This window comes from Xenia sp. Carnegie-2017, unplaced genomic scaffold (assembly GCF_021976095.1).
Source record: "Xenia sp. Carnegie-2017 unplaced genomic scaffold, XeniaSp_v1 HiC_scaffold_14, whole genome shotgun sequence".
NCBI lineage: Eukaryota > Metazoa > Cnidaria > Anthozoa > Malacalcyonacea > Xeniidae > Xenia > Xenia sp. Carnegie-2017.
The window spans coordinates 9,042,598-9,065,373 of record NW_025813447.1 but is presented as its reverse complement, the minus strand read 5'-3'; the positions used below and the strand labels follow the sequence as shown (position 1 = coordinate 9,065,373).

The window sequence follows — 22,776 nt, the reverse complement described above, 5'->3', positions numbered from 1 at the left end:
TTACCATACAAGTAATCATCTCCGGTTCAAATCCTTCATTTTGTTATGGACGATGTTATCTAGCATTATCTAAAGCCTTCAGTCTCGAATTAGGCATTTTCTCTGGAAAGTTGACTAAAAGAAGCTTTGTTATCTGTTATAAATTACGAAACTTGCCTTTTCTCTTCGTTTTGATTGAGAGAATTTTTCATCTTATTTGGTTTGAAATGTTTCTAGTTTTGTTGGCGAGTTGCTGCAGTTAAGTGTCTGTTCAAATGATCATGTTGGAACGAAGGTATGACAGCTCATATAATGTTAGTATGTATTTGACAAAGGGCTAAAAGTCACGCGAAAAGTAAGATGTTTTGACACTTAGAGTTTCCGGACTTTTTTCAGATACGGGTTATCATCAAAGATTTGATTGGCCAAGAACTTAGCTCGGCTATGTACAATACATTGTTCATAGAAATTCGTAAGACCATTGAAGGCTTTTTTACGCCTGCAGGACAGGTTTGTAACCCATTTAAATTTTTCTATCGTCGATTGTTTTTTTTCTGGTCTATGCTTCTTTTCATGGTACTTCATCACAAGTCTTCTATTGTTTGTTAAACTTTGTGTATTCATATTACTCCTCTTCGTACCTCATTTGAAATTTTCTATCGTTTATTACCTTTGCATGTTCATATTACTCCTCTTCGTACCTCATTTAAAATTTTCTATCGTTTATTACCTTTCTGTGCTCATATTACTCCTCTTCGCACCTCATTTAAAATTTTCTATCGCTTATTACCTTCGTGTGTTCATATTACTCCTCCTCGTACCTCATATGAAATTTTCTATTATTTATTACCGTTGTGTGTTCATATTACTCCTCTTCGTACCTCATTTAAAATTTTCTATCGCTTATTACCTTCGTGTGTTCATATTACTCCTCCTCGTACCTCATATGAAATTTTCTATTATTTATTACCTTTGCATGTTCATATTACTCCTCCTCGTACCTTATTTAAAATTTTCTATTATTTGTTACCTTTGTGTGTTCATATTACTCCTCCTCGTACCTCATTTAAAATTTTCTATGGTTTTTTTATCTTTGTATATCCACATTACTCCTCTTTATGATAAACACTGTCGCATTAACTAAAGTTTATATGTTTTATTTTTTAGGCGATCCTCCATGAATTGAATACATGTTTTGTTGACCAGGTATGCACGGTATTTCAGACTGTTTTAAAGCGCCTGTATTTAAGATCGCCCATTGATAAGTTATACGTCCGTATTCTGTACAAGCTCACTCGCACTCACTCTTTTACAGAAATCCTACTCCCACCAATCAATAGCAATTTAATTATTTTTTCATCAATCTTTTACAGAAATCCTACTCCCACCAATCAATAGCAATTTAATTATTTTTTCATCAATCTTTTACAGGAATCCTACTCCCACCAATCAATAGCAATTTAACTATTTTTTCATCAATCTTTTACAGAAATCCTACTCCCACCAATCAATAGCAATTTAACTATTTTTTCATCAATCTTTTACAGAAATCCTACTCCCACCAATCAATAGCAATTTAATTATTTTTTCATCAATTGCAAAGTTTTTGCTGTTACAAAATCAACAATCAGTGGAGTAAACAAAATGTCTGCGAGTAGTTATGATGTGATTTTGAAGCGCAATACTCATTGAGTGTTTGTATAAGTGAGCTTTTTAACGCAGTTGTTCTGAGCTTTTTAACGCAGTTGCTCTCAGCTTTTTAACACTGGTGTTGCAAGCTTTTTAACATAAGTGTTGCGAGCTTTTTAACATAGGTGTTGCGAGCTTTTTAACACAGGTGCTGTTAGATTTTTAACACTTGTGCTAATCTCTTAAAGTGCATCCAATGACTCACACGAACTGCGAGATTCATATCAACCCCAAATGAAAGCTCACTAAATGATTCGATCTACTGATCTTTCTTTTTAATTCATCTTCAATTTGTATTGTTTTAGGTCATCGCTATTATGAAGCATATTTTGGAAAACAAGAACTGCGTTTCCGTAGATTGTTTTAAAATGGAAATTATTGAACCTATCATCGTGACTATAATAAGGTACTATATGTCTTCAGTACCTTATCTAGCCGTTTAACTAGTCGTACTATGCAAATTTCTTTGTGCTCACCACTGATCTCATAGTACACTACGTACATCTCTACTATGAGATCAGTGGTGTTCACATACTGCGTAAACAACAGATTTTTTAAGAAATGAATGATGATAATATGTGAAACTTATATAGAGTACTAAAATGTTACGGTCTATCACAGTCTAATAAATTAGCTATTTTAAGTAATTTGTCAATGGCATTTCCGAGTTTATTGACGGTTTCTATAAGTGAATTAATGAATAATTTTATTTTAGCACGCTAAGCATTGTCAACATAGGAGTTGTTTTACAGGTACACAAGAAACTTGCCTCCGATATCTCGTACGTTTATAATCAAGTCACGAATTTGTCAACTGGTTGTCACGGTTGGTTTTAACGACTGTCGATTGCTTTTAAAGTTTAGGAATGCTTTTATTGGTGCACTCCACTGAAACTTCATGACGTTTTTTCCTATTTTAGCTTATGAGTCATCGAGATGAAGTGTTGTTTTTCCAAGACATCAAGTTTCGTAATAAGCTGGTTGAATATTTATCCGATTGGGTTGCACGCGAAGAAAACAACGATTTTACTCATGAAATTTTGGTGAACTCAAGGTACAATAAAATTGGTCCGTGTAAAACGACTGAATCTCTTTGTCAAATAGAAATCTATTTCTTGATCAAAACATCGTGATATCTCTTCAATTATTCTTTGTTTCGCTTTCAAATTTATGTCGAAGTCAACGCTCTCAAAACGGAGCATGCGTGATTTATAAATTGGGAATAGTTTTATGAAGAATATCGAAAGATGTAATCGTTAACAAACAGCAAAATAGATTTCTTTTCGGACAACCCTTTTTTTTTTGTGAAAGCCAGGAGTAATATCACATGAATTGCTAAAATAGAGAAGAAAACGTCTAAGTTTTGTCAGTTATTACCAATGAACTCTATAAACCACTGAAACGATAACTTCGCCGCCATGTTTGAAGCCAAGCGCGATGCATTTTTATTGCAGTTATCGTTCCAGTCTTTAAATAGAGTTTAATGGTTGTTACAAATACAGCCATCTTTAATGGAGATGTCAATAGAGATGTTGTCAATAGAGATGTTGTCAATAGAGATGTTGTCAATAGAGATGTTGTTAATAGAGATGGTGTCAATAGAGATATTGTCAATAGAGATATTGTCAATAGAGAGGTTTGTCAGCAGAAATGTTGTCTATAGAGATGTTGTCTACATGAGTTTTGCCATCAGAGACGTTGTCTGTAGAGATGCTGACAATACAGATTTTGTCAATAGAGAAGTTGTCAATGGATACGTTGTTATTGGAGATGTTGTCAATAGAGATTTGATCGATAGATCAATGTTGTTAGTAAAATTTTTCATTAGAGATGATTTCATTGAAGATGTTGTAAACCGAGATCGGCTTTATTTGATTGGTTTTCCATATTGCAATATATTCTGTAAGGTTGTTGGACGAATGTGCAATGAAAGCGATATCTCAGCTTTTGTCTTGTCTTCCTCTGCAACCTGAAAATACGGACGTGGACATCATGGAGGAGAAATCAAAGTTGTTTTTGAAGTGAGCAAAAAGTTCGTGATTTTTGTCGATGTTAGGATATTGTATTTATAAATTTATTTTCATAACAGATATTTCAGATTGTTCTTGAATCTTCTGAGTAAATGCGCTGGACGTGACAACAATGAGAGCGAAGTAACGAATGCCAAGAAACGACAGAAAAGTGTTTTGGCCTATCATGATAATGTTCATCAATGCACTGTCGCCGCCATGTCGAATTTATTGAGCGCAAATATTGACGCTGGACTTACACATGCAATTGGTAAGGGATTAAACACATTTAACCCTTGGGATTTTACAATGTACTCTTTACCAAAATAACGCCCTTTTCTACTTCAAATTCCACTTTTATGTCCTCACTGAAGATATCGACTTTTATATATTTATTAATGCAATGTGTAAACCGTGATTATTTATTCTGTTCTCGAGGTCTTGGATACCACAGGGATTTAACTACTAGGGCAATCTTCATGGAAGTCTTAATGAAGATCCTCAATCAAGGAACTGAATTCGATACGTTAGCAGAGACAGCAACTCGCGATCGTTACGAGCAACTCGCTAATCTAATGGCAACTATGAGTGAAAACGGAGAGCTGTTATTGGCTGTTGCACTAGCCAATGTTGTGCCTTCATCTGAACAGGATGATCTTGCCCAAGTAATGGTGACGCTGTTCGATGCTATGAATCTTCTTTATCAGTTCTTGTGGAACGTACTTTCTCAAGAGGTGAAGTCGTGGATTGGAAGAATTTTATAAGGAAGAAGTGACACTTCCATTGTAGTAAACATTTCGTATTTTTAATTTGTTTTAGGTGAGAAACTGTGAAGGTTTTCACGTTCTGTTTCGTGGCAACACTCTTGCAACGAAAGTGACTACATTCTGTTTCAAAATCTATGGTACCAATTACATTCATTCGCTTCTTGGACCGTTAATAAAACCCTTATTGAAACAAGAGAATCTCAATCTTACTTTTGAGCTTGACCCGAACAAGTGAGTTCTCTGATCGAGCTCCTGTTAACCTTTGCAAACCTTTCTATGTTGTCTAGAATTGTCTGTTTTCTGACCTAGATTGGAAGCAGGAGAAACTTTACAAGAGAACACGCAAAATGTTAAAGATTTAGCGCAGAAATTCTTAAATAGCTTTTTCGAGTCATTGGACGAGTAAGTCTTACGAATCCATCGCCAATATCATGTTTTTTACTCTTAAAACTTTTCTATTGGTAAATTTAGCTTCCCAAATCCTTTGAAGCTTCTCTGTTACTGTTTGAAGAAGGTATGATTGTGATATGATTTGTGCTCATTTTGGTAAAAAGGCTCTAACAAACCAATTCCATGCAACTGTGATAACATACTGTAGTCCCCAGCAACCTTGGTAACCTATTGCAACCCCCAGCAACCTTGGTAACATATTGCTTTTCCCAGCAACCTTGGTATCCTACTGCATCTCCCAGCAACCTTGGTATCCTACTGCATCTTCCAGCAACCTTTGTAACCTACTACAGCCTCCAGCAACCTTGGTAACCTACTGCTTCTCCCAGCAACCTTGGTATCCTACTGCATCTCCCAGCAACCTTTGTAACCTGCTGCAGTCCCCAGCAACCTTGGTAACCTACTCCAGCTCCCAGCAACCTTGGTAACCTACTGCAGCCCCGCAACCTTGGTAGCCTACTGCACCCCAGCAACCTTGGTAACCTACTACAGCCCTCAGTAACCTTGGTAACCTACTGCATCCCCCCGTCTCCGTGTTGTTTTTAACTGTTTGGATTAATTTTGTGTAAATCATCTCAGCAAATAATATTGCAATTGTCTTTACACAGGTTGTAAGTCAACGTTTTCGTCAACACAAAGCGGAGGCTGTTGGCAGCGCTATATTTCTACGTTTTATCAATCCAGCAATAAGTGAGAATATTTTCAAAATGCTCTTGGCTATATCAATAACATAATGTAATTTGTTTAAAACGATCTATTGTTAGATTCACCTCAAATGCTTGGAATAATTGAGCACCCTCCGCCTGATAATATTCGAAGAGGACTTATGTTCCTTTCGAAGGTACATGCTGGTTTTATAGACTTTTTTTCAACTGTTTCTGCTACAGAAACTCCCCTAGAAATTGTTTCCTCGTTTGCTTGCTCATGCCTTCAAAATGTATTTTGCAACAAATTTTTTCTTATTCATATTATTTTACTGTAAAGTTTCACCATTGACACTATTTTACTGTAAAGTATCACCATTCGTACTATTTACTGTAAAGTATCACCATTCATATTATTTTACTGTAAAGTATCACCATTCACACTATTTTACTGTAAAGTATCACCATTCACACTATTTTACTGTAAAGTATCACTATTCATATTATTTTACTGTAAAGTATCACCATTCGTATTATTTTACTGTAAAGTATCACCATTCACACTATTTTACTGTAAAGTATCACCATTCACACTATTTTACTGTAAAGTATCACTATTCATATTATTTTACTGTAAAGTATCACCATTCGTATTATTTTACTGTAAAGTATCACCATTCGTACTATTTTATCTTAAAAAAACATCATTCGTACTACATTATTCGGAAAAAGAACTAATTGTATCATTGCACATGTTTTTGACAATTTTTGCCATGCGCAAAACCGCTAAGCAATGTGGACAATAAAATCTCACGTTTACTTTTGGTTAACAATCAGATCCTTCAAAGTCTTGCTAATAACATGCTGTTTACGAAAGAAAAGCACATGGAGCCGTTAAATGACTTTCTAAAAGAAAATCTTACGAAAACACAGCAGTAAGTATTCGAAAAGGATATTCTTATGTATTTACTACGTGATCGTACTAAAGCAGTAGATTGTATCGACGTGTGCCTGCTAGATTTAATTTCATAAACCTCTTTAGATATTTCGAAACGATTTCGTTGCATCGTCCTTCACTTCGAGAAGATCGTGACGTCTATTCATTCATCAGCGATGCAAACATATTCACCCTTCATCGTATGTTGTGGAATAGTCAGGAAAAGATTGGCCTGTATATGGCTGCGAGGGGGTGAGTTTAAAGCGTCGTCGATTGCTATTTTCTGATAGAACTTATGTTCACCTTCTGTGTATACTCCAATCTGGTCTGTGCATCAGATCCACGAGTCCTTTTATATTATAGTCTACTCGCAGTCATTGTCACCTCATCGGGAGTGACCTAAAGCCGAAATTTAAGCTCCTGGATGTACTCCAATGTGATGTTCTCATCACGAATGATCAGATGTTGACCAATGAGTTTTTTTTGGTCTAGTAAAGTTATTCCACTAGGACTTTACCTGATTCAAAAAGCCAAGCACTTGTATATACTCAGGTCTGGTGTTTTCATTAAGAGTAATCTAGTGCTGATGTAAGAGCTCCTGCATACTCCAACTGCACTTAAGTTATTCCATTATGAGGAAGGTGTAATTCACACATTATTCTTCCAGACATACTGACGCATTCTCAACTTTTTTCTTTTCCAGTGAATTCAAGATCTACGGTCGTTTAGTTTTTGAGAAACTGACAACATTACTGGCTCGTCTTGGTCCACCTGATCCGCAAAGACTTCAAATCCATAAAAAGTGAGTCCTTTTGAAAATACGTACTTGTACACAAATTCTAGATGAAATTTTCCCCTTTTCAGTATAAATAAAGTATTCACGTAACCTTATTGTAATTTAATGTGTAGTTACCCAATGCATCGAAGGATATTTAGGCAACTTTAGTTATCTTATTTGAAAATTTCTTTAGACGTTTTGCCAACAGCACAAAAATTTTCGGAAAGCGTTGTCTTCATGGTAAATTTTGTAGCATTCAAATGTCGGTTGTGTGAAGGATCTTACTCCAGAACGCCCGAATTTTTATCGAGCAGCGTTTCTTTTATCAAAAGATCAGTCTGGGAATCTTAGAAGGAGCCAGATAATGCAGTTTTCTAATGCATAAACAATTCAGACATGAATATTGATTAAATGTCTAAAAAGCTCTTTTTATGTACGTTTTCTTTTGTGTATTATGCGCATCAATTAAGTAACTATGTTAAGCTTTGAAATTACTACTTCAACTTAAGCGGTAAAGTTGGAAACACATTTCTCCTAAGTATCAACTAATGGCGCGACTCTGCCCGCTGCTGATTTATGAAAAGATTATATTTTACAGTCTTGTACATTTAATGATCACGTGAACAAACCGACTTAATTGTACTTTCATGTCTTTTTAGATGGTCAGTTAACAGTGGTTCTTCTGATTTTGAGATATTTATGGCGCGTCATGCTGATTCTGGTGATATGGATTTGCAAGAAATAAGAAATTTAAAGATTTTCTATCAGGTTATTTGGAATTTTCTTTAAAGTACACGGAACCTCGCTTTCAAATTGCGGAAAGGTTTTACACATTTTAGTTTGAAAATTGTCTTGATATTGGTTTTATTGCTCAACAGGATGGCAGATCGAAGACTGGACACTTAGTGTATTATTTTATTCCGCGAAGATTTAGGTATAGTGATGATGAACAGAAATAACTTTGTGTTTGGTTTCGTTGTTCAACGTGAATCAATTTTATCATATAGGCTAAGGAAATGTCCTTAGGATAGTTAGTAGATGGGTGCAAAAATTTTTATGAGTGTGTTCACATAAGATGGGAATTTATGGTGAAACGTTTGAGCCTCGTTTCAAGAAAAAAAAGACTTTCGTGAAATCCTTTTCGCGACAAATGTATATGTTACAACATTTCCATGTTTCCTTGCATGTTTATTTCTCCCTCTTCATCGCAGTTTCTATTTCTTTAGGAGTGATGTGATCAGTGCCGAGCGTCTGATATATTACGTTTGTTTGACGTTCAAATCTTCATTGGGACAGCCTTGGGAGTTGGTTTGTGATTTCACCCAGACAGCTACTTCTACTCAGATTACCTCTCGTCAAAACTGGGTAAAATAGTATGTTGTTTTATGTATGCTGCAACGAAACGTGTAGTTGTGAGTGTTAGATCTAACACTCATAACTACACTTATAATATGTAAATATAAACGCACACTTGATCATTTTACCTACCTGTCTGATGATGTCTTGTGTAAAGACGAAACTTTACAAATAATAATAAGTAATTTCTTTAAAAAATGGCTTTGTTTCGAATTTTATGTTGGGCAATTGTTTTTTTAACTATGTACGTGTTTGTCAATAGTTTGTTTGATTTATGCTTGTACGTGTTTTGTTAATTTGCAATTTGAACTTTTTCCTGTTGTAGCTGACATCTCTTACTAAATGCATTTCTGTTCTTCCAAATGATATAAAACATAGTCTTCGAGCTGTTTATCTGTATAACATGAACAGCGCTTTGAAAGAATTCATAAAGATCAATGAAAGATACTTTTCACATTTGAAGGTAATGATAATGAAACAACACGACATGAATAATTCATAAGTAAGAAGCGAACGGCATAGTTTAAGTACAGCTGGTGAATTGCGATTTTCTTCTTTAGCATCGATCACAAGTTATAGTTATCGATAATCTTAGTAAGTTCAATGAGTTTATTTCATGGGAAGAATTAAAGCTACCAAGCACAACCACGTCGCTGGAGAAAGACCTCACTGTATGTTGTTGGGTCGTTATTTTGGTGATGATGCATTGTGTTGAACTCTTTAAGTTTTTGATGTTTTTCTTTAGGTTTTTAACGCCTTCAGGGTCCATTCCCGGATTTCTGTTCGTATTAAGGTATGCAATATCTTTTTGTTTCCTTTATGTGCGTTTATCTTCTCCATTCTCTTTAAATGAAGACACTGAAATTTTTGAATCTCGTTTACGAAATTATGGCGAGTCACGTAATTGTTATATTGCTATATGACAACTGTGACGGGTATCTGTGTTTAAGGTCGGACCGAACGGCATTCAAGTCGAAACTACGGAGAAGCAGAAGGTTCTTGGCTATAGTTTTCACATTAAAGAAATTTTCTTTCCCAGTGACATAGAAGATGTACGTAACTTATGTTTTCCTTTGTCAATCGTTCCAAGTGATAACTGTACATGACAAGATTTGTTCGATTTAGATTTCGTCGCAGCTAGATGATAATTTGTTTGGACTGAAGTTCAAGACGTCTGGACACACTTTATTCTTAAGTAATGAGTCGGATAAAATTGTTCAAGCTGTCACGCATTTGAAGAAGCGATGGTTAATGTCACAACCCGTAAGTATTGAGCTATATCTTTATGTCGAAGTCACAATTTTAAGAATTGAGTACTAGTAATTACATAATAACGTTAAGCATTCAAGCAATTTCATTGGTCGAGAGCCGTGATCTATAAGAGGACAGACACACGGAATGACAAAACACAAAATTTCTTGTTTTTAAATTACAAAAAAAAAATGGCGGAATTATTTTAACATCTGCCTGAATTGTATCGCTGACTGAGCCATTGAAACCTTGAAAAAGACCTAGTTGAGGTGGTTGACCCTATTTGAACAAAAAAGGAAAAAAACGAAAACAAAAAAAATTGTTTGCCTGTTTGATTCTTATCACAAATTACATCATACGCGTATCTATAACTGAATAGACAACGGTTAAGTGTAATCTATTTTTTTAAATGGGACATGCAGGTTTAGCACACACCGTATCTTTTGAATACGGTTTTCCTATGTGTCTATGTGTCCTTGTTATTGATGTACGACATTCCTTTTGCAGAACCAAACCAATTTGTCTAAAAAAATTCTTCCCAAAGATGTACCAGGAACTTTGCTAAATATGGTAGGCTTTGTCTGCTGCAATTGGGATTGTACGTAATGCAATTTATTTGAACGTGTTTCTTTTTAGGCGTTGTTGAATCTGGGAACAAGAGATCCGAACCTACGTCTTGCTGCGTACAATTTACTCTGTGCTTTAACGACCGTGTTTCATTTTAAAATAGAGGAACGATTATTCGAAGGAACTGGTCTGTGTTTTCTATTGTACTTATATTGTTTTTAAATGTAGAAGACGATTGTTACAATTTTTTGCTATCATTTTCAAGGTTTGTGTATTCCTGCTAATAACACAATATTTATCGTTGGGATAAGCATCAGTTTGGCGAGCAAGGAACCTCAGCTCACTTTGGAGGTAATAAATTAAAGAAATGTCGCTCTATAAATTGTCTAACTGCAATTGTATTTATAAAATAGCAACAATACAATGCATGCGCATGCGTATATCTGAGTTTGCATTGGCCTGTGGGAAATGTGGGAGGACCATCTGAACTTTGTCAATTAAAATCAATCAAAGAGAATTTGCAAATCAATCATGAATACTTGTTATGGAAAAATCAAAACGCATGCTTTAAATTTATCTGACCTTCGGGCTTACACTGATCTGCTCTCGAGTTCTCACAAAGGTTTTCTCGGTTTGCATAAGCCTGTACAAACACAGGAAACATCTTTCATTTCTTAAATGAAGTATTTCATTCATTGGTTTGTTGTCTCCGTTTGTAATTAGTGAAAATGGTGTATTTCAACTTTAGAAATAGTTGTTAAAGTTTTTATTAGAAAGCTGTTTATCTTAAGCAACCAGATGAAATTTTTGTTATGTCTTATTTCTTTCCCTCGTCGTCGATGATATGTTAACGCGAGACAATTCCAAGAGACTTTCGATTTGCTGATGTAATTTTAAACGTTGTTAATTCTCACCAGTTCCTTCAAGAGTGCATAACTGGATTCAAGAAGTCGAATCACGAACTAAAACATTTATGTTTGGAGTACATGGCTCCATGGTTTCCAAATTTATCTCGGTACGTATGTCGAAGTCATTTAACTAAAATATATGGAACGCTACCTTCAGCAAATAGTTGAAGCCAAATCTTACACCCAGACACGCGTGTGTAGTGTTTCGAGATTCTGAAAATTGATTGACTACACAACGCGTGTCTGGGTGTAAAATTTGGCTTCAAGAATTTATTGGGCTTTTCTATTACAGGTAGCGTTCCGTGTATTTTAGTTCAATGATCGAAGTGTGCTTTTTCTTTTCACTTCGAGTATCTGCGCCCTTCAGATATTTCATGAAATACTTGAAAAGCAGAAGGTTTTCGATGTGTACCAGAATAACATCAATAAAAGGAGCGAAGTTTTGCTGATGGAGAGTTTATTTTGATCAATTTATTTGAATTGTCTCCGTGTTTTCAACCTCTCTACATTTTAATTTGTAGCTACTGCAAAGAGCCGAGCAGAGGCGACAAACGTTCCAAAGTGAATGCCATTCTGGAAGATCTGATTGAGTTGACCATTGCAGAAAAAGGGGTTGGTTGCTCTCAATCATCTGTGTTATATTTTCATGGTTGTTCTTTATAAAAAGATAAACTGGAGTTTGATTAAGTTGGTAGAAAAAAGGGTTGTGTACTTGGGGTTTCAAGAGCCTCGTATCAATCATATGAATAAAGAAATACAGATGAATTTTGACGGTTAACTATATGTGATGATTGTTTACGGTTTTCAGGCGATGTACCCTTCGATACAAGCCAAAATATGGGGAAATATGGGAAAGGTCACTGAACTCGTTGATACTGTTCTGGATAGCTTTATCAAGGTAATCAAAGAGAAACACTAGTCCACTATGTACATCATGCAATTTTTTTACATGCGCGATTCATTTTTTCCAGGCAAGTACGACTGGAGGATTGGGCTCGGTAAAAGCGGAGGTGATGGCTGACACGGCTGTTGCTTTGGCAACGGCGAACGTTCATGTCGTATCTAGCAAGTTTATCAACAGAGTTTTAATGGTGAGCGAGTTAATAAAGGGTAATTAAATACGATAGAGATTGGACTTGTCGATTAGAGAATTCGCGTGAAAACTAGGCGTGGTTTTCGTTTTTTATTTTAGTTGATTCGTAAAACATGTATTACACCGACGCCTCGACTGGAAGAACATCTAATGTGGGAAGATATCGCTATACTGAGCAGATATTTATTGATGCTGTCTTTTAATGATTCCCTCGATGGTGTGTATAAATAGAAATAGAATGTGATCGTTGACCATTTTAGTTTCCTCAAAATAGTTAAAGATATTATGTGATCATTAACTAATATACTCTCCTCAACATAGTTAAAGATGTTATGTGATCATTAACTAATATACTCTCCTCAACATAGTTAAAGATATTATGTGATCATTAACTAATATACTCTCCTCAACATAGTTAAAGATGTTATGTGATCATTAACTAATATACTCTCCTCAACATAGTTAAAGATGTTATGTGATCATTAACCAATATACTCTCCTCAACATAGTTAAAGATGTTATGTGATCATTAACTAATTTACTCTCCTCAACATAGTTAAAGATATTATGTGATCATTAACTAATATACTCTCCTCAACATAGTTAAAGATATTATGTGATCATTAACTAATATACTCTCCTCAACATAGTCAAAGATATTATGTGATCATTAACCATTATACTCTCTTCAACTGTGATCATTTACAATATGGTTAAAAATAAAATGTGATCATTGACTTATATATCTTCAATTGTAGCCTCCAATACAATTTTTAGTTTTGAAATGAGGACAAGTTGACTGTCTTTTTGTGGCTGTTTTTGAAGCAAATTTTTAAACATCTGTTTTCTGTGATCACAATAATTTTCTCCATTTGTAAAGAATCTTTTTAGCTGTCGTAATTTGAAGAAAGCCTTTTATGTACTTTGATATGAATCATGTTTTAGTGAACTTTACCTTTGTATAGTCGCGAATAATTTGCCGGATCTCTTCCACATTATTATCAGTCTGGTGTGCATGGGTCCCCTGTTCCTTCGTGCGACCATACACGGCATTTTGATCAATGTTATCCAGTCCCTTTCCACATGTACTTCACTTGAACTTCCGGGTAAGTGGCATAAGATCTCATCCTTTAACAAGACATACATTTGTTAGTATTATGATGAAGTTAATTTTGTCTATTCCGCAATACTTGGTTTAGATGAAACAAAACGTGTCTTACGTTTGCGCATGTCGGAATTTTCCCTGCCAAAGTTTTATCTGCTATTTGGTATGTTTTTCTTGTCGTTGAACATGCTTGTTATAGTTTTTCAAAAACTATATTTGTACTATTTTTTTTAGGTATTTCACAGGTGAAGTCAGCTCCGGTCCGCGCATTTCAGTCTTCGTATCGGGGTACTCGTCACGTGATAAACTTGCGAGACTCGGACAAAATTTATATGACGTCAATTCAAACGATTGCAAACTCTCTTCTTGAAGTTGTCGAGGTATGTTTGAATTCGTTTCATTTTTGTTAAGGGGAGGCTAGTACAACTGAATAAATTGCGAGTAACGACTATAAGTTACGATTTTGCGCTATATTTTGAGCAGTTCAGAATGAGCAATGCAGTAAACTTTTGTTAGTTTGATACAAGCATCCATCTGTTGTGACAATGATTGTTACAAAAGGTGGTGTTTGAGGATAGAGGTGACTGTTAAGGTTAGATCAAGTAGATAAAGTGTAATTAGTTTTGTATGTGACACAACAAGAGTCGACTCTTGCAAGACTTCTTTTGAGAATAGTTTTGTGGTAATCACATTGATTGTGCCATATTCTAGGCTTGTATGAAAGATATTCCTCAATGTACATGGCTTGAAACCTGGACGAAGCTGACTTTAGAGTACGCGATGTGGAAATCATTCTGTACATCATGTAAAGGAAGTGTTTAACATTTTGTTTGATTTTTCCAGATTCGTATTCCAGCATAACCCACCGCTTCAGGCGAGAGCCGTCGTCGTTTATGGCTGTGTTTGTAGAGATATCGATGATGCAAAGATACGACAACTCCTCTTAGTGTTCATCAAGGTGAATATACTCGATTTTTGTAGAGTAAACAAAAAGAGTAAACAAACTTGTGAGAGTCAACAAATCGTGTTTCTATTCAATATTCATTCAATGTGATTTGGGAAGCGTCATTGTATATTTTTGAATGTTTTAGGCTCTGAACGACTTCAGTGACTTAAACCTGATCGAAGCCACAATCATTTGCTTCACAAAATTGCTCACTATCCTGAATAAGAACTCGAAATTTCATACAGCCTCGTTCTGGATTGCAATTGCGACGCTCCAATTGGCGGAGAGCGGTCTCTATCCTGCGGGCCTGGCACTACTTGAACAATCCTTGCTGACGTTGGAATCACAAGGCATTTTCGAAAGACAAAGCGTTGACAAAGTTCTTTTGACATTTCGCCAAGATCCCCGCATGGAGTGGCATTGCCAACAGCTTGATCATATTATTGGGGTGAACTTCGCTTACAATTTTCATTTTGCTTTGGTCACTTACCTCTTGAAAGGTACACGTTAAGAGTCATGTGATTTGGAAAAGATAAATATAAGTTATTGATCCTTATTCATCTGCACTTAAGACGGAAACAAACATCAGACAGAGCTTTGGAATCATTTGATAAACTAATGAATATGAGTGGATGATCAATGTATAATTTTATCATCTCTAGAACACAAATGTTGGACACAGTTTTAGAACCATGGCATGTTTCAAAAACAACCTAGATCAATGCTTTTACTGTTTCATATTTTCGTTAACTTGATTATCCAAAGCTTGTCTGTCATGAACAAGTAATACGTATACGATAACGGTTTAGCAAAGGTAGCAAGGTATAGCCCAACTCACTTGATATAACAACAGAAAATTGATGTTTAAATGCATTTTGTAAGGTGGCGTTATGAATCTGTTAGATAGCCGGCTCGATAATTGTGGGGAGCAATGGTTATGGATGTATTTCCTGTCTTATTAAATTCTTTAGTGCTCTTGACACCAGTTTTTTTCTACGGATAATAATATACATATAAGAATTCGCCACGCCACACCACCCCCCACACAACCATCCTCCCCACATGCACAAACACTTATCAAGACTAGTTGATTCATTTGCTTCAAAGTTAAATTTATTTAAAAATTTTATAAAGGCTTGCGTCACGGCAGTCCGTCGACCAACACACGCGCCATACGTATTTTGAACTTGATGCTCAATATTGCTGGAAAACACAAGACGATTCATGGGTAAGCGAATTATTTTTTGTGCACTTCATCACCTGTACTGTACATGCGTATGCTCAGTTTTTCACAAACCGCATTGCTTTTGTAGACGAGAGAAGTTTGCAGTTTATAAAGAAACAATACCATATCTTGCTGGTAAGAGACTACTATATTTATTGTCTTTGTCCTCTCAATCTTTATTCGTCTGAGGTTTGTTATAACTCTCAGTTTCAAGACAACTGGAACTCTCGTTTATTTCAGCCGAGAGGGTTATTGCAACTCTTAATGTCTATTTAGCTGAGGTTTATTGTAACTTTCAATCTCTATTTTGCTGAGGTTTATTGTAACTTTCAATCTCTATTTTGCTGAGGCTTATTGTAACTCAATAAAGAATATGAATGAAAAATAAAAATTTAATTATAATACTGTAGAGGAAATATATATTCATTCGATTAAAAAATATCGTTTCAGCTTTGTTAATAGTATCTGATGAAATCCGAGCTAAACTTCGTCCACATTGTTCTCATAAGCGTTCAAATTCCATCCCCGACAGCCAATCATCGGTCACTCCACCAAACTCAATACCTGTTAGCCCAGTGACGATCATTATCGAGTCTCCTATCTCTCCTGGCCCAGCTGAGATCTCTGAGTCGGAGACTGCCGTTTTTCCATGGCCTGCTGAGGTCGAGAATCGTCTCTTGGATCCTGGCGTTGTCAACGACTTTCAAACGCAGGCTTTGTTACTCACATTATTGGTGAGATCATTTGCTTTGATTGATTTCTCTAATACGTTGTCTTCAAGGCATGTTTCATAAAGATAAACTTACCTTGAAACATTTTCTCCAATTTTATGAAGAATGACTTACCTCTAAACGTTGTCTCCTAGTTATATATTTTCATTTTTTTGTTGGTAATACCTTAATTTTGAACTCCAATAGTCGACTCTGGTTCGACACACAAAAGATGATGCTCTTGAGAAGTTTTTGTTCGAGGTGTTGGCCGAAGCAAGTCTTGTTTTTCCTAAAGTATTTCCTGTTATGTAAGTTCTATTTGTGGGTTTTATCAATTTTTTTCTCATTTCTTCGTGTCCTCTTTTGTCATGCGTGTCGTGTTAATGTTTCATTGATTTATTTTATGTAGCTACACTTTGATAAGTAGCAAGCTTGCAATGGTCTTGGGCCACAGTCAAGACGTGGAATGCCTACAAGCAATCCAGACAATTATGCAGTCAACAGTATCGCTCAATTTTGCCGAGAGGCAACTGGAATCGAATTTCCTGCAAGGTCAAATTTTAGTAATGCAATGCATTTTATGTTTTTTTACTGAAACGTTTCTTAATTTTATAGGCTTTGGATTTGATGGTTTTAGTCAATTTGCTGGACCATTTTATGATCAAGGGGTGAGGTTTTATTTTCTTTTAACATATGGTGTGCTTGAATAAAATGTAATTGAGATAATTCTGACCAGATCATTCAGTGGCGTGGCCAGTCTGCAACTTTGGCAATAGTTTAGTTTAGTCTTGTGCATGCTTATAGTTTAGTTTAGTCTTCTGTATGCTTATAGTTTAGTTTAGTCTTGTGTATGCTTACAGTTTAGTTTAGTCTTCTGCATGCTTATAGTTTAGTTTAGTCTTGTGCATGCTTATAGTTTAGTTTAGTCTTCTGCATGCTTATCTTTAGTTTAGTCTTGTGTATGCTTATAGTTTAGTTTGGTCTTGTGCATGCTTATCTTTAGTTTAGTCTTGTGTATGCTTATAGTTTAGTTTAGTCTTCTGCATGCTTATACTTTAGTTTGGTCTTGTGCATGCTTATAGTTTAGTTTAGTCTTCTGCATGCTTATACTTTAGTTTAGTCTGTGTATGCTTATACTTTAGTTTAGTCTTCTGCATGCTTATACTTTAGTTTAGTCTTGTGTATGCTTATAGTTCAGTTTAGTCTTCTGCATGCTTATACTTTAGTTTAGTCTTGTGTATGCTTATAGTTCAGTTTAGTCGTCTGCATGCTTATACTTTAGTTTAGTCTGTGTATGCTTATACTTTAGTTTAGTCTTCTGCATGCTTATACTTTAGTTTAGTCTTGTGTATGCTTATAGTTCAGTTTAGTCTTCTGCATGCTTATACTTTAGTTTAGTCTTGTGTATGCTTATAGTTCAGTTTAGTCTTCTGCATGCTTATAGTTTAGTTTAGTCTTCTGCATGCTTATAGTTTAGTTTAGTCTTCTGCATGCTTATAGTTTAGTTTAGTCTTCTGCATGCTTATACTTTAGTTTAGTCTGTGTATGCTTATACTTTAGTTTAGTCTTCTGCATGCTTATACTTTAGTTTAGTCTTGTGTATGCTTATAGTTCAGTTTAGTCTTCTGCATGCTTATACTTTAGTTTAGTCTTGTGTATGCTTATAGTTCAGTTTAGTCGTCTGCATGCTTATACTTTAGTTTAGTCTGTGTATGCTTATACTTTAGTTTAGTCTTCTGCATGCTTATACTTTAGTTTAGTCTTGTGTATGCTTATAGTTCAGTTTAGTCTTCTGCATGCTTATACTTTAGTTTAGTCTTGTGTATGCTTATAGTTCAGTTTAGTCTTCTGCATGCTTATAGTTTAGTTTAGTCTTCTGCATGCTTATAGTTTAGTTTAGTCTTCTGCATGCTTATAGTTTAGTTTAGTCTTCTGCATGCTTATAGTTTAGTTTAGTCTTCTGCATGCTTATACTTTAGTTTAGTCTTGTGTATGCTTATATTTTAGTTTAGTCTTGTGCATGCTTATAGTTTAGTTTAGTCTTCTGCATGCTTATACTTTAGTTTAGTCTTGTGTATGCTTATAGTTTAGTTTAGTCTTCTGCATGCTTATAGTTTAGTTTAGTCTTGTGCATGCTTATAGTTTAGTTTAGTCTTCTGCATGCTCATAGTTTAGTTTAGTCTTGTGCATGCTTATACTTTAGTTTAGTCTTGTGTATGCTTATAGTTCAGTTTAGTCTTCTGCATGCTTATACTTTAGTTTATTAACATATTCGTGGATGTAGATCGTCCAGGCTAGTAGAGTCCTGAGAAGGACTATTGGTGTTGATGTCGACTGACGTTTCGACAACCTTAGGGGGTAGTCAAATTCAGAGTCAAGTGACGAGTAAACTTCAGATTAGCCGTATTTGTTGTCTGGTTCATACGTCTTTATTCTTACGTTTAGTCTTGTGTATGCTTATTGTTCAGTTTAGACTTGTGTATGCTTATTGTTCAGTTTAGTCTTCTGCATGTTTATAGTTTAGTTTAGTCTTCTGCATGCTTATAGTTTAGTTTAGTCTTCCACTTGTAATTACATGGGACTATAAAATATGAGCGATTTGGACTGGTTTGAGATTTTGCCACTGTTAATGAAGTGATCATCGATTTATGCTTAGTCGTATGCTCTTATGTAGGAGCTGCAATATGAAACGCGGGCTCAGATATTTGTTCGATTTGCTGAAGGAGTCCTCGAGACATGTGGTGGCGTCTTAGATGACAGTTTGAGAGCGAGCTGTCTTTCTCTCGCCAAACCTCTTCCGGAAAAACTCGATCAACCGCCATTACGTAGCAATAATTGTCTCTCGTCTTCTTTGACGTCGATACCAAACGATCTTTTGTTAAGAGATGGAATTGAACCGGCATCCCTCATGAAGAGAAGTCTGTCCTCTAGACGAAAGAGTAACAAGGACAGGAAAGAGAAAGATAGAAATCGTCGAAAACGCTCGCTCACGCAGCGCGTTGCTGAGAAGGAATTGAAGAAAGCTTTATCAGCAAATCGCAATTCTGAAGTTTGAGGTGTAAGTGATTTTAAGCCGTAAATGATGCAATAAACGCCCCTGCTTTCAAATTATCGACCCCTCACATCATCATCACCTCATTGCCATTATAGTAATATGTTTCTTCGTGGGTTCTCGATTTGGCTCAATTACTTTATATTTAATCCCTGTTTTGTTTTCATTTGATGAAACTGAGGTGCCATTAAGCTAATATGAAAACCTCTCTTATTTTTATTTAACGCCCCCACCTAAAGTTAATTAAACTCTCCCGGGAGTTCATTGGATCATTTACGTAATGGAAGAACTGACAGCGAGTATAGTTATTTTTCTTTTTATCGAGATACTCGTGTTCTTATAGTATCATAATCATTGCATTCGTTCTTCGAAACGCACTAAATTTAATCAATGTCACGAATTTAAATCCTGGGGAGTTAGATATGAATTTTTACGTAGGAATTTATTATGAGTTAGCAATTGCTAGTTTTTATGACAATGAACACAATTTATTCAGTCGTACCCCTAAAATTATGTAACAATACAATTGAATTGACTTTATGAAATTAATGTACTTTTGTAAAATTTTCAAACCTGTAAATACGCTAGGGTTTTATAAGTAATTGCTGGAAATCATTCTTTAGTTTATATCCTTCGCTATCGGAAAACACGTTCGTGCTGCATATTTATAATAAAAGGCAGGAAAAAATGTGCCGTCTTTCTTGAGACATTGATTAACATAGGAATCATCGTGGTTTATTCATGTAAGTGATCATTTTGAATTTGGCGTTATTTCATGTAAGCTGTAATTTTACATAAGTAATAAAAATTTTTTTATGTAAAACATTAAATTGTGCGCGATGTTCCATTGAACTTTTTAACTGCTAAATTATTGAATATGCTATAAAACATTACATTTATCTAGGCTGTTTCGGCATTGGAAAAATTCGATACATTGATATCGAAAAAAATATGAAAAATTGCAAAAGCATTAACGCGTAGGTTTGTCGAAAAAGTTAAAAACCAATCGAGTATCAAAAAGTTATAAAAAAAACCATTAAACCATGAACAGTCATTTTGTTTAGTTCATCGTGTTTTCGTTGAATACGATTCCAACGCCAAGGGCGCATCTCTCAATTAAAAAAGAAACACCCTTTTTCAATTTCAATGCCTGAATTGCATCTCTTGATGTGAAAGTAACTTTTTTTTCAACACTAACCTAAATGTTTCGTTATACTCTATAGCTAACATAAAGCGTAGTCAACTTATTTTTCTGTAATTGACCATCAAGTGTCTGTTCTCTACCAGAAAGGATAACTACGTTGTCATACTGCTACTGTACTTTACCATCAAGTACATCAAGGATCACTTTGCTCTTTAAATGTTGTTTCCTGAGTTCAACATATCACGTGCTTGGGTTTGGCGTGAATCAGTTGATAACAAAACGGAATGTATAAATACTTTACTCGGAAAAGATTAACCAACAGATTTGATTTCATCAATGCCAAAAAGGTAGACATATAAGTATACATAAAGGTAGTAAGTAGACATAAAGGTAGACATAAAGGTAGACATAAAGGTAAACATAAAGGTAAACATAGAGGTAAACATAAAGGTAAACATAAAGGTAAACATAAAGGTAAACATAAAGGTAAACATAGAGGTAAACATAAAACAAAGTAAACATAAAGGTAAACATAGATGGTAAACATATAAACATAAAGTAAACATAAATATAAACATAAAGGAAACATAAAGGTAAACATAAAGTAAACATAAAGGAAGACATAAAGACAAAAGTAGACATAAAGAAACATAAAGGTAGACACAAAGGAAGACATAAAGGTAGACATAAAACACAGACATAAAGGTAGACATAAAGGTAGACACAAAGGAAGACATAAAGGCAGACATAAAGGCAGACATAAAGTAGACATAAAGGAGACACACAAAGGTAGACATAAAAGGTAGACATAAAGGTAGACATAAAGGCAGACATAAAGGTAGACATAAAGGTAGACACAAAGGAAGACATAAAGGCAGACATAAAGGTAGACATAAAGGTAGACACAAGGTAGACATAAAGGCAGACATAAAGGTAGACATAAATGTAGACATAAAGGTAGACATACATTTCAAATGTCATTCATGTCGTCTTTTAGAAAATAACGACTTTTCAAACGTTGTTCATGTCGTCTTTAAAGAAAACAACGACTTTTTCTAAATGTTGTTCATGTCGTCTTTAAAAATAGCTACTTTTTCAAAATTCCGTTCATGTCGTCTTTTAGAAACTAACGACTTTTCAAATGTCGTTCATGTCGACTTTCAAAAAATAGAGACTTTTTCCAAATGTCGTTCATTTCGTCTTTAAAGAAAACAACGACTTCTCAATGTAGTTCATGTCGTCTTTTATTAAATAATGACTGTTTCAAGTGCCTTCTTTTTTAAAAATTTTGCAGAGAATATTATTGCCAGACAAATATTTGACAAATTTACTAACATTTATTCATGAAATTTTGCAACACTGAGCTAGAAGAGATATTTTGCTTGAAATCATCTTCCGTATTCCATGGCCTGTATATGCTGCTCAAGAGACTTTGAACTTTACTTGCTACTTGAAAAATCTTGCAGTTGTTGCTGCAACTGCTGTTATAGTTATTGCTGAATTTGAAGCGTCTGAAGTTGTAACTGTTTCAACTGCTGTTGAAGTTTGCTGGATCTTTCGTGTCAGCTGAGCTGGAGTAAACATCAGTGGTCAATTTGAGGTTTGTACCTGAGTTATTTTGTATGCACTTTCGATCCAACAAGTGTGTTAATAGCCAAAACTTGTGAGTAGCTTGTCCTGAAAAATATTCTGGGTGAAATATCCAGCTATTACAACGCTGGAATTTCAGAATTGGTTAAGTCTCCAATCTGAAAAGTAAACTGGGCGTTAAATAGTCTATGAACTTTAGATAGTCTTTTGGATTCGGGTGCATGAACTATAGCCAAGTGTTCAAACACGCAGTCCACAAACGTAGTGTGCTACGTTCAAATTCTGGTTGGGTCAGTAATTATTTAAATGCATGAAACAAGTTTGTGGTCATATTGACAAAAGTTCATGTTTTCATTTTGAAATATCGTTCATGCCTACCTTCATGTCTATTTCTATGTGCCTTAATGTCTACCTTCATGTCTACTTCTATATGCCTTAATGTCTACCTTCATGTCTACTTCTATGTGTCTACCCTTGTCTCTAACTTAATGTCTACCTTTGCGTCTACTCTACTGTCTATCTTTATGTCAACCTTTAAGTTGAAGACTATTAAGTGATCAGAATGACTTACTTGTGT

The 22,776-nt window shown here is 35.1% G+C and overlaps 1 protein-coding gene and 1 long non-coding RNA gene across 4 annotated transcripts in view; both read left to right on the top strand.

The window, feature by feature from the left end:
- Window positions 1–20,295, top strand: part of LOC124433822 (neurofibromin-like) — a 32,119-nt gene extending 11,824 nt beyond the window's left edge. For both annotated transcript variants that reach the window (XM_046983619.1, XM_046983618.1), the window contains exons 24-69: window positions 217–274; window positions 376–489; window positions 1,147–1,185; window positions 1,974–2,074; window positions 2,421–2,493; window positions 2,588–2,721; window positions 3,575–3,688; window positions 3,757–3,947; window positions 4,115–4,410; window positions 4,496–4,674; window positions 4,753–4,845; window positions 4,915–4,957; window positions 5,502–5,583; window positions 5,658–5,734; window positions 6,375–6,472; window positions 6,580–6,726; window positions 7,178–7,276; window positions 7,912–8,020; window positions 8,131–8,186; window positions 8,479–8,617; window positions 8,934–9,071; window positions 9,169–9,279; window positions 9,354–9,401; window positions 9,559–9,660; window positions 9,734–9,871; window positions 10,367–10,429; window positions 10,496–10,613; window positions 10,692–10,777; window positions 11,344–11,441; window positions 11,856–11,946; window positions 12,143–12,232; window positions 12,306–12,425; window positions 12,527–12,644; window positions 13,393–13,533; window positions 13,627–13,695; window positions 13,767–13,912; window positions 14,244–14,305; window positions 14,376–14,490; window positions 14,624–14,978; window positions 15,613–15,706; window positions 15,792–15,838; window positions 16,154–16,437; window positions 16,621–16,721; window positions 16,823–16,965; window positions 17,029–17,081; window positions 19,088–20,295. In XM_046983619.1, coding sequence (XP_046839575.1) covers window positions 217–274; window positions 376–489; window positions 1,147–1,185; window positions 1,974–2,074; window positions 2,421–2,493; window positions 2,588–2,721; window positions 3,575–3,688; window positions 3,757–3,947; window positions 4,115–4,410; window positions 4,496–4,674; window positions 4,753–4,845; window positions 4,915–4,957; window positions 5,502–5,583; window positions 5,658–5,734; window positions 6,375–6,472; window positions 6,580–6,726; window positions 7,178–7,276; window positions 7,912–8,020; window positions 8,131–8,186; window positions 8,479–8,617; window positions 8,934–9,071; window positions 9,169–9,279; window positions 9,354–9,401; window positions 9,559–9,660; window positions 9,734–9,871; window positions 10,367–10,429; window positions 10,496–10,613; window positions 10,692–10,777; window positions 11,344–11,441; window positions 11,856–11,946; window positions 12,143–12,232; window positions 12,306–12,425; window positions 12,527–12,644; window positions 13,393–13,533; window positions 13,627–13,695; window positions 13,767–13,912; window positions 14,244–14,305; window positions 14,376–14,490; window positions 14,624–14,978; window positions 15,613–15,706; window positions 15,792–15,838; window positions 16,154–16,437; window positions 16,621–16,721; window positions 16,823–16,965; window positions 17,029–17,081; window positions 19,088–19,468 — 5,554 coding nt within the window. In that variant the 3' untranslated portion in view covers window positions 19,469–20,295. The remainder of the gene's footprint in view (window positions 1–216; window positions 275–375; window positions 490–1,146; window positions 1,186–1,973; window positions 2,075–2,420; window positions 2,494–2,587; window positions 2,722–3,574; window positions 3,689–3,756; window positions 3,948–4,114; window positions 4,411–4,495; window positions 4,675–4,752; window positions 4,846–4,914; window positions 4,958–5,501; window positions 5,584–5,657; window positions 5,735–6,374; window positions 6,473–6,579; window positions 6,727–7,177; window positions 7,277–7,911; window positions 8,021–8,130; window positions 8,187–8,478; window positions 8,618–8,933; window positions 9,072–9,168; window positions 9,280–9,353; window positions 9,402–9,558; window positions 9,661–9,733; window positions 9,872–10,366; window positions 10,430–10,495; window positions 10,614–10,691; window positions 10,778–11,343; window positions 11,442–11,855; window positions 11,947–12,142; window positions 12,233–12,305; window positions 12,426–12,526; window positions 12,645–13,392; window positions 13,534–13,626; window positions 13,696–13,766; window positions 13,913–14,243; window positions 14,306–14,375; window positions 14,491–14,623; window positions 14,979–15,612; window positions 15,707–15,791; window positions 15,839–16,153; window positions 16,438–16,620; window positions 16,722–16,822; window positions 16,966–17,028; window positions 17,082–19,087) is intronic.
- A 373-nt stretch (window positions 20,296–20,668) lies between these two features.
- LOC124433824 lies at window positions 20,669–21,462 on the top strand. 2 transcript variants are annotated; one of them, XR_006944622.1, is made up of 3 exons: window positions 20,669–21,011; window positions 21,315–21,373; window positions 21,412–21,462. It is a non-coding gene; the product is annotated as an uncharacterized LOC124433824 (long non-coding RNA). The 2 variants fall into 2 exon arrangements; XR_006944621.1 differs by lacking the exon at window positions 21,412–21,462 and having other exon boundaries at window positions 21,315–21,380.
- Window positions 21,463–22,776: the final 1,314 nt, after the last annotated feature.